The sequence below is a fragment of the Theobroma cacao genome, chromosome 5, assembly GCF_053813885.1.
Source record: "Theobroma cacao isolate CCN51 chromosome 5, ASM5381388v1, whole genome shotgun sequence".
In the NCBI taxonomy this organism is placed as follows: Eukaryota; Viridiplantae; Streptophyta; class Magnoliopsida; order Malvales; family Malvaceae; genus Theobroma; species Theobroma cacao.
Window position 1 is genome coordinate 1,805,694 of NC_142643.1, and position 10,298 is coordinate 1,815,991.

The 10,298-nt window shown below is 37.3% G+C and overlaps 2 protein-coding genes across 5 annotated transcripts; both read left to right on the top strand.

The window, feature by feature from the left end:
* Positions 1-3,127, top strand: LOC18597746 (RHOMBOID-like protein 1). The gene is made up of 6 exons (XM_018120521.2): positions 1-525; positions 667-830; positions 1,589-1,752; positions 1,863-2,119; positions 2,435-2,561; positions 2,814-3,127. The coding sequence occupies exons 1-6, from the start codon at positions 209-211 to the stop codon at positions 2,934-2,936; spliced, it is 1,152 nt and encodes a 383-aa protein (XP_017976010.1). The 5' UTR covers positions 1-208; the 3' UTR covers positions 2,937-3,127.
* A 603-nt stretch (positions 3,128-3,730) lies between these two features.
* Positions 3,731-9,890, top strand: EMB2730 (Ribonuclease II/R family protein). 4 transcript variants are annotated; one of them, XM_007026946.3, is made up of 16 exons: positions 3,731-4,129; positions 4,642-4,801; positions 4,934-5,047; positions 5,137-5,214; positions 5,282-5,413; positions 5,580-5,801; positions 6,010-6,192; positions 6,443-6,505; positions 6,591-6,697; positions 6,772-6,921; positions 7,404-7,563; positions 7,689-8,084; positions 8,408-8,632; positions 8,767-8,972; positions 9,069-9,302; positions 9,622-9,890. In XM_007026946.3, exons 1-14 carry the CDS (start codon positions 3,858-3,860, stop codon positions 8,890-8,892), a joined length of 2,388 nt encoding a protein of 795 aa, XP_007027008.3. In that variant the 5' UTR covers positions 3,731-3,857; the 3' UTR covers positions 8,893-8,972; positions 9,069-9,302; positions 9,622-9,890. The 4 variants fall into 4 exon arrangements, with proteins under 4 accessions (XP_007027008.3, XP_017977414.2, XP_088662835.1 ...); XM_018121925.2 differs by lacking the exon at positions 9,622-9,890 and having other exon boundaries at positions 9,062-9,566; XM_088806709.1 differs by lacking the exon at positions 9,622-9,890 and having other exon boundaries at positions 9,069-9,566.
* The last annotated feature ends 408 nt before the right edge of the window (positions 9,891-10,298 follow it).

The following is a 10,298-nucleotide window of genomic DNA, read 5'->3' on the forward strand; positions in this document are numbered from 1 at the left end:
ATGACATATTCTTCGTGTATTTGGAAGGTGTCTGAGTCCTGTTCAATCCGAGCAGCCAAATTTGGTGGTCGTTGACGAACTGCCCAAATCCTTTGGCGTTCTCTTTCTGTCACGTTTTTTTTCTTTTGACTAATTTAGCTGAACCACTTTGTCTGAATGTTAAAAGCTGATCCGGATTTGACCAATCTTTCTCAAGTTTTCAGCTTCCATGGCTACGGACCCTTCACCGCAGATCCCAACGAGGGCCAGTTCAAGGAGGTCCAGCAACTTGATACACCCAGTTGATGTAGAAACGCCACCTGTTAGGACTCCAAGTCCGATCGTTTACAGAGAAATCAAGCATTTCAAGAAATGGGTACCTTGGTTGATTCCTGCTTTCGTGGTTGCCAACACTGTCATGCTCATCATCACCATGTACGTGAATAATTGTCCCAAGAATTCTGTTTCTTGCATTGCTGATTTCTTAGGCCGGTTCTCCTTTCAACCCTTTAAGGAGAATCCTCTTCTGGGTCCTTCTTCCGCCACGTAAGTCACTCATTTCTTTGCTATTTTCTTTCTTTCTTTGTTTCAATTGATATATTTTTGCTTGAGTAATTGTATGTTTTTGTGTGTGTGTGTGTATATATATATATATTAAGGTGGTGAATATATGTTTGTTGGTTTTAGGCTGCAGAAGATGGGGGCTCTTGATGTAAAGAAAGTGGTTGATGGACACCAGGGATGGCGTCTCATCACTTGCAATTGGTTACATGGAGGGGTTTTTCATTTGCTGGCAAACATGTTGAGTCTTTTAGTTATCGGAATCCGGCTTGAGAGAGAATTTGGATTCAGTATGTGCTTTAATCCATAGTTCATGCTCTTTATAATGGAATAACGACTACGGATTAGCTCTGAAATTTTTGCCTTGATTTTGATGAATAGAGTTTCCAAGTTTGTAGAATCCTCTGAACTTCCATACTATACTGCTGTTTTTATGACATTGTTTATGTGTTGTAGCTATTTTCTTAGATCAATTTATGCATGTCTGTGATATTTTTGTATCCTGCTGTGCTATGGACCAGACCGCCTTATGAATTGCTATATAAAGCCACACCTGCCTTGTCTTTGACTCCTTTTATTCCTGTTTCTCCATGTGTTTTATTCTCTAGTTGTCCACATCAGTACTGAAGGCAATCCAATCAATCCAAAACTGTATTTGTACCAAACATATCCTTTAGTCTCTTTGATAGTCGTTTGAAGGATTTTAATCCCTCATTAGATCACTTTGTTTCAAATTCTTCTTTAGTTTATGTCGCATCTGTCATAAGCTTCAAATTCAAGCAAACTTTTTGCTGGAGGGCACGAATGGCATCAAAGTTAAGCATTTTCTGCATGTCGTTTTTGATACATAAGCATAATGCAGTAGCATTCAGGTTATGGTATTTTGTTGAGACCATTGATTTACAGAAAAGTTTTTGTTGTGCCATTTGTTAATTTGGCAAGACTAATTAATTTGGCAAGACTAATTAATTATCTTGTCTGCCGAATTACGATACGTTTACTAATTTACCCTAAACCCCTGCTTGATTCTTGTGTGATTCTGTTGCAGTACGGATTGGACTGCTCTATATAATCTCTGGATTTGGTGGGAGTTTGCTGTCTGCTCTTTTCATCCAGTCAAATATCTCTGTTGGTGCCTCTGGTGCACTTTTTGGGTTACTTGGAGCCATGCTTTCTGAACTCATTACTAATTGGACAATCTATGCTAATAAGGTTCTTCATTACTCAATCATTAATTGAATTACAGACATCCAATAGTGAGACTCTGGTAAGTTATACTTGTTATTGGGCTGAAATGCCTTCAATTTTGTGTGCTTTTGCAGGTGGCAGCATTTGTGACTCTTCTGGTTATCATTGCCATCAATTTAGCAGTAGGAATCCTACCACATGTTGACAACTTTGCCCATATTGGAGGATTTCTCACCGGTTTCCTTCTTGGTTTTGTCTTTCTCATCCGCCCCCAGTTTGGATGGGTTAGTCAAAGATATGCTCCTCCTGGATATTCAAGCTCAGCTAAACCTAAATTCAAGACGTATCAGTGCTTTTTGTGGATCGTTTCTTTGATTCTTTTAATTGTGGGGTAAGCAGATAAACCATTTTGTTTTTTCGATGATCTGTCTTTCTTACTAAATTGCAGTTAAAAAATGTTGGAAAAGAGAGAAAAGAAAAAATGGAGGAACTTAAGAACATGAAAACAATTTTATTGAATTGTAACACGATGAACTATGTTGTTCACTACTACCATGCCTATAGACTTGCTTTTCTATATATCATGTTCAGGGCTTCACCTTACCTTCTTCTCATTTTATCTCTGGACATGATGCTTCTGTTTGTACATAACTAACACGGTGAATTTTGACTTCTGTTTTCACTTAAACCGATGCTACTTTTGCAGTTTGACTCTTGGCCTGGTTATGCTCCTCCGCGGAGTGGATGCAAATGATCATTGTTCTTGGTGTCATTACTTGTCTTGTGTCCCTACTTCAAGATGGAGCTGCAATACAGAGCCTGCGTACTGCTCGGTAACTGAAACCAACCCTTTTTCTCATTTTCCCTTGCTCTCTCTTCATGCTTTAAAACATGTCAATCCGTGACTCCCTCATTCCCTGTGCAATATTGCATTAGATTTGGTTCAAGGAAGAGCACAACATAATCTTCAGACTCATGCAAGCATTGTTTTACTTCTGGTGGAAATCAGTTTCTGATTGCCATAATGTTTACACATTGGTATTGTATGTATGAATTTAATGTGTGCAACTGTACTACTATTGCAGTCCACCCAACTAGGCAGCCAGGTAAATGTAACGTGCTCCACCAACGGAAAGACCACCACGTACTTTATGCCAAGCGCAAGCAGTTCTCAGATCCAGAGTCTTTGTTCTCAGCAGTGCAGCTGATTTATATTGGCAAGAGATGGAACTTGGCATGGATCATCACTTTCATGTACAAAACTTTATCAGTGCGAACTTGTTTCAGAGCCATTCTTTTTATATGTTTATAGTAATACATTTTATCTTCCTATGATGCATTGTTCTGTTAATCGACCTTCAGCCTGGTGCTAATGATTGATTTGATTGATTTACTATCAGTTACTATAATTTAGAACTGAGTGGGACAACTTACGGTCCTCTTTTATTGATATTTTTGTTATTTATTTTTTTCATAAAAAATAATAATAAATAATAACAAATAGCAAAAATATCAATCAAAGAAAATCTAAATAATATTCGTGAAAATACAAGTTATTCTATTAAGTCGGTGTCAGTGTGAAAGTTACCCTAATCCAGATGCGATGGAGAGATAACTTCACTTAAAATTAATCATAATTAACCAAGAGTTTAGTAACATATTTTAAATAGTATTATCTCGAGTTACGATAACTTAAATTTTTGATTTACAATTTTTTAATCATTGACGATTAACTAATGTTACTAACAAAAAGACTATTAAATCTTACATGTTCGTAAAATTTAATATCTAAATATTCAAACATTTGATTAACTGATAAATATGGATATAAGCATATTCAACATGTTCTATTTTTTTACTTGGCAATCCCCAAATCTTCAAAGGGCCCTCAGAGCCCATAGTGTACTTGGACTCAGCGTTCTTTAGCCATGGGTAAAGCAGGCGACCCGGCCCATATAGCTCCGGGTCATTATGGCGACAAAATGACATACGCATCGCCACACAGCTTTATCGCCAATTGCAAAAGCGAACAAAGCAGAAACAAGCTCGCTTTTCGTCTTGGAAAAGAAAATCCTCCCTTCACCACATGAACCATAAATTTCTCCTTTACTAAAGCAAAAGCCAAACAGATGATGGCGGTTCGCGCCGTCAACGGCGGTTCTTTGTTTCGTTCCGCCGCATCACCTCCTCTCCTGGCGTTCTGGTGCGGTTTCCGCCACTTCAGCTCCTTACCATTTCGCCGAAACTCCGAATTAGGGCTTCGGTTTCCTATTTTCTGTTGCGAGAATCAGTTTCTAGGATATGGCGTTGGTCGTTCGTGTTCGGCTTATAGTCTCGTCGATTGCGTCATGGAAGAGCTAGCGGCTTCGCGCCAACGCAGAAGAGTTCGCGCCAATGTCAAGTAATGTTCACCAAACACTCTTTTGAATTTCGTTTCTTATTTACATTTTATTCGTGCAAAATTATATTTGATTAAAATTGAATAAGTAATCAAAACGTAATACGTATTAAATATAATCTTTTCATACAAAAAAGTAAAATCATGCATTTTGTTTTTCACGAGATTTAAATTTCTACTTTTAATTATTCAAAAATTACTACTCCATTTGGACTTCTTGCTCAAAGCAAAAAGTTAAAATAGCAGCCGAACAGATTCGATTTATATTGCTATTGTTAATCCTAATTGTTTACGAAACTTAATCTGCTTGAGGCTTGAGCTAATATTAGTTACTGCTGGTTGAAATTAAAGAAATGTAACGATTTAGTAGTAAATTACATGTTTTTTGTTTCTTCAACGGTTTAGCAGGTTCTTAACATCTTTTCTGCTATTTAATCAAGAATTTGAATATCACTCACGTGTTGGATTTAGAGTTATTGCTGAAGCTTGAATATGGTAATTAATTTTCTCATCAGGGTGAGGATAACGAGTACTGGTGAGCTTCTTGAAGATAAGCTTGTAAACCGAGAATTGGAAAAGGGATTGCTGCTGGAGTTTAAGAAGGATTCTGATAGGATATTGCTGGGAGTTGCTCAGAGACCCGATGGCAAGAAGAATTGGATGGTGTACGATCAGGTTCTAGTAGAAACAACTCATGCGGCATGTTGAATAGGTTGCTAGGTGTTAGCACTTATGTTTTCTTACATGGATGTTTAGAATTTTCAGATTTTTGAGCTGATGTTACTTTTTGTTTTTCTTGTAATACAGAATGGTTTCACATCATCCATCAAACCGCAACAAATTACATATATTGTTCCAGGTGTAGAAAATTTTGATCAGACAGATATCTCAAAATTTCTCCAAAAAGCTGAGGAAAACTTGGTTAGTTCAGCTTGTTTTATTGACTATAAACAGCAAAATTTTGTGGTTTTCTTCTGTGGTTGATTTTGTTACATAAGTTTTTGGTCCAGGACCCAACATTACTTGAGATTGCTTGGGTTGAGCTTCTTGAAAAGAACAAGTCAGTGACAGCAGAAGAATTAGCAGAGGTAGCTTATTTTCCTGGTGACGTTGTGGACCTGTCTGCTTGATTAATGATCCGAGTTTACTCTGCAGATGATTTTTGGTAGTGCGGAGCCTCTTGAGAGCTACTGTGCCCATCTTTTGTTGTCAAAAGATGAAGTATACTTTGCTGTGCAGGAGACAAAAGGTTATTGTTCCATTTATGTACCTCGACCAACAAGACAGGTAAATTCAATAAATAGTTTTTTCCAAATTGTCGATTAAGTGTGGTAGAAGCACTTTTTTGCCCAAAAAAAAGTGGGGTGGAAGAGCTTCTATATGCAAGTCAGACTGGTGAGAAGAGTGATATTTAGTACTCTTATATATTCCTTTTATTGATTTCCATATCTAGGTGGAAGAGCTTTTACACAAGAAGCTTGCCAAGGAGGCTGCTGAGAAAGAACTTCAGGACTTTGTACAATTGCTTGTGTCTGCTAAAGCAAAGCCTGCACATGCTAAACCTTCCAAATCCTTATGGATGATGGATGAGAAAATCCGGAACAAAATTGAGTCTCTTGAAGCATATGCCATTGATGATTGCAAAAGTGATGAACAAAAGAGAACTGCAGGAATGGTAGTTTGTCTGACTTGACTGAGTTTTTTCTAATGTGATCTAAGAATGGCTTTAATAACGAGCTGATCAAAATGAACTTGCTACCTTAAAATCCTAGTTTTTAGTTTGAAGAGAAAAAAATCTAATGATATTTTTTTTATGTTTTCATTTGTATAAATCACATGGTTAATTTCACACTCGCTGATTAATATATTTTTATTCTTGTCAGATCCTTAAGACAATGGGACTTACAAAAACAGTGTCCTCAGCACTAAACCTCCTCATAAACATTGGTTATTTTCCTGTGCATGTCAATCTGGATCTGTTAAAGTTCAACATTCGTACAAACCATTCTGATGAGATTATAGCTGCTGCAGAAAGTCTTTTGTCAGAGTCATATGACCCTGATGAGGTAATTTCTATCCTCCTCCATCTCTACTGAAAGGTTTCATTTTCATTTTATTTGAAAAGCATGCAGCCTTAGATACCTACAAGTCAAAATCAGCTCTCTGTCCAATCTGAAATGTTTCTTGCAGTTTATCTGACTAAGTCTCTACATGTTAAAAGTGAACCATTGAAGAATTTGATTTTGATTGTTATTTTCTATCATTCTTTCCAAAATCCTCGTGATCATGTGTTACCTTAGTTTTCTTTGTGTTTAGGTGAACAGAAAGGATCTTACTGATTTGAAGGTTTATGCTATTGATGTTGATGATGCTGATGAGGTAATTTACACTTCTAGTTTTATTACCTCAATTTTATTTCCTTTTATATGTCAACTTCTATTCTTTAATTCCTTGTTATTTGTAGCTTGATGATGCCTTAAGTGCAACAAGGTTACAAGATGGCCGGATTAGAGTATGGATACATGCTGCAGATCCAACCAGATATGTTCAACCTGGGAGCATGGTAGACAGGTATCTTTTGAAATGGTGGAGTGCAGATTATAGCAATTTGCCATTGTCATTTTTATATTCTTAATTATGTCTAGGGAAGCATTGAGAAGAGGAACCTCTGTTTTCTTGGCCACTGGCACTTATCCTATGTTTCCTGAGAAACTTGCCATGGAGGGAATGAGTTTGAAACAAGGAGAACTTTGCAATGCTGTTAGCATATCTGTTGTCCTGCACTCTGATGGCAGGTAAAGTGTGAACTTATTATGTGTGTTTCCTGTTAAAGGAAAGGTTTTTGCTATGTGCTATATTCATACATGAATTACATTTAAGGGTAGTGCAGCAGCATATTAGGTTTTTTAGGCCATAAGACTGACTCAGAAATGTTATGGCTTATGGTAAAGTATTTTAATCTTTATAATGAGTCTGGATGTCCTAATAAGTTCTTTTTGTGCTTCCGCAGGACTTTGAATTGAGTCAATAGTATTTGTAATTATTTGAGTGAATCTATTCTTAACTATTGTTGTCATTAAGAGCATTTCTTAGGAACTGAAAACAATACTCATTCTCATTTCTTTTCTGGTCTTTATATTTGTGCCTTTACACTGATATGTTCGCATGTGCATTGATTGCTTACATTTTGGACATAATAGACTGTTCTCATTCTCGCTAGCTTCATTAGACGTTATTTAATTAATGAAGACCATCTGACATGTCTGTGGTACTAAAGCATTGCAGAGTATTCAGTTCAAAACTCAATCATTAAACCAACTTATATGCTGACCTATGAGAGTGCAACTGAGCTGCTTTATTTGAACCTGGAAGAGGAGGCTGAATTGAAGATGCTATCTGAGGCAGCCGCTCTAAGGTTAAAATGGCGTCGCCAACAGGTTGGACTGTACTTTATTATCATTTTAATTGCCAAGTGTTTAGTCTTGTTCTATCTTTATGTTTATAAGACAGGCTTGTTCTGCATTTATGTCTTAATACTCCTTTATCATCATGCATTTTGCAGGGTGCAATTGATACATCAACTCTAGAAACACGCATTAAAGTGGTTAACCCTGAGGATCCAGAACCATCAATTAATCTTTATGTTGAAAACCAGGCAGACCCTGCAATGCAACTTGTTTCTGAGATGATGATACTCTGTGGAGAAGTTGTAGCCACTTTTGGCTCTGCCAATAACCTTCCTTTACCCTATAGAGGACAGCCTCAGTCAAATATTGATGTATCTGCATTTTCACATCTTCCTGAAGGACCAGTTCGAAGCTCTGCCATTGTTAGAATAATGCGTGCAGCTGAAATTGATTTCAGGAAGCCTATTCGTCATGGGGTTCTGGGAGTTCCTGGTTATGTTCAGTTTACATCACCCATTCGTAGATATTTGGATCTTCTTGCTCATTATCAGGTGTTTTCTCTACTCTTGTTGATACACATTGATATAAATACTCTTTACTATAGATGTTTCTATCAGGGATGATTGCTGTATGTTGCTAACACTGTCCATGGGCACAGTAACTTCTATGTTTATTGATGTGTGTTGCCATTAATCTTATTCTTAGTTTGTTTTTTTTTTTTAATTATTATTATTTTTTATTATTGTTATTGCTATCATCATTGTGTTACAAGTCTAGATGTTATGGTACTGATATCAACATATTCTGATGCAAAAAAGATACTTGATCTTATGCTGTTTAAAAATGCCTGTAACATTTTGATTTTCCTATCTAGGTGAAGGCATTTCTTAGAGGTGAATCTCCTCCTTTTTCAGCTGGTCAGCTAGAAGGGATGGCATCAATAGTAAATATGCAAGTTAGATTAGTCAGGAGGCTCTCCGGCAGCAGTCTCCGGTATTGGATAATAGAGTTTCTGAGAAGGCAGCCAAGAGAGAAAAAATATCGAGCTTTGATCCTTAGATTCATCAAGGACAGGGTTGCAGCCCTGTTACTAGTTGAGGCAAGATTGTTTAATAGTTACTTTGCTATCAATTCTTCCAAGATGCTAACTATTATGTTATATTTGGAATGGAAGAGCTGTGATTATCATCTTGCATTAGTATTACTTTTTGAGTCAACCATTCAATGTTGCAGGTAGGACTTCAGGCATCTGCATGGGTATCCATAGGAGCACAGGTAGGAGATGAAGTAGAAGTTCAAGTGGAAGAAGCTCATCCACGTGATGACGTTCTTTCGCTTAAGGAGGTTATCAGAAACTGAAGTGATTCTATTGAAGGAACTTAGTAGCTATCACTGTAGGGACATTTTATTATCTCAACATACATACTGTTTGTATACCGGTAAGCATTCTTTCTGAACAGATGGCAACAAATGTCATTATTTTCCTGGTGATTAACATAATTACATGAACTGACTAAATTCTCTTTAGTTTGCAGCTAATTCATTTATTGGAAGAAGTTCCCTTAGCAAGAGGCAATGCATCCAAACTTGTGTAACTTCTGAAAGTAATCCCGAATAGATCACGTTCAGATTGTTCAGAAGACATCTTTATGAGTGTCAGCCGGCTTTCATAAGTTCCCTTACCAATATGCATTCTGTTATCAATCTATGTTATTCGCGCAACAGCACTTCACAATTTTGAAATGGGGCAAGTGAAAAATGTTGTAAAGGTATATGCTTATATGCTTCATTGCTTCATTATTTATTTGTATGGCTAGTGGCATCCGGGTTGTGGAGGTGTCGGTCAATGTTTGGATAAAGATAGTAGATCCTGCATATATCTCGATATATTGTTTGTGGTTGATTTAGCTAGCAACATGGTTCATTACTTATCAGTATCATTTTGCTGATCCCCAAGTATCAGTCTAGCAAAATGTAAGGATAAAAGCACATGTTGCACTTAATAATATGTCATGACATACCTTGTTTTTTCACTTGGAGTTTGGAAAAGCACGATATATAAACTGACAATGTAATTTGCTCTGCCAGAAATCTCTAGGCAAGGACGGAATGCATTCCATAAAAGATCGTGGAATTCATTTTTCGCAAACTTACCTTTTCTTTGATGAGAAAGGAAAGGACGCATGAAGTAAACAAGTCGTAGGGAGGTTAAAAAGGGTTGTCCGTCCAACAAAAACTAGGCTGGGAAACGCTCAAGGTAAGGATAGTTGGTGGAATGGTGGTTGAGTATATTAGCTAGTGCTCGGTATACATGTATGCATGTAACAATGGTATGTTAATATAAAAAAATTACTGTATATCTGACGTAATAAACAGTTACCGAATGGGGCAAGAGGAATCCACAGCAACGAGGGTTTACCTCCGTGCACAGAAACTTCAAAGGAGCGACGGGTGAGTCAACAGTCAGAATTGGCCTACTGTTACACTAAACATAGATTAGGGAATTCAATATGCCCACGATTTTCATTTACTCACTCTCACAAGTCGCTGCTTTCAAACTCTGGGGAGTGTTTCACATGATTCAAAGCTTTCATTAAATTTGCACCCGACAGCGACTCGATCGGTTTAGGGTTCTGTTCAATGTTCAACGTCACGCTTGAAGGGCACGTGGTTCGTGTGCTGGCACTAATGTTTCAGCCATCAGTGAGTGTGTGTATGCTAGATCAACCCTTTCTTAAACTTGAACCCACTGAGCCAGTGCCCAC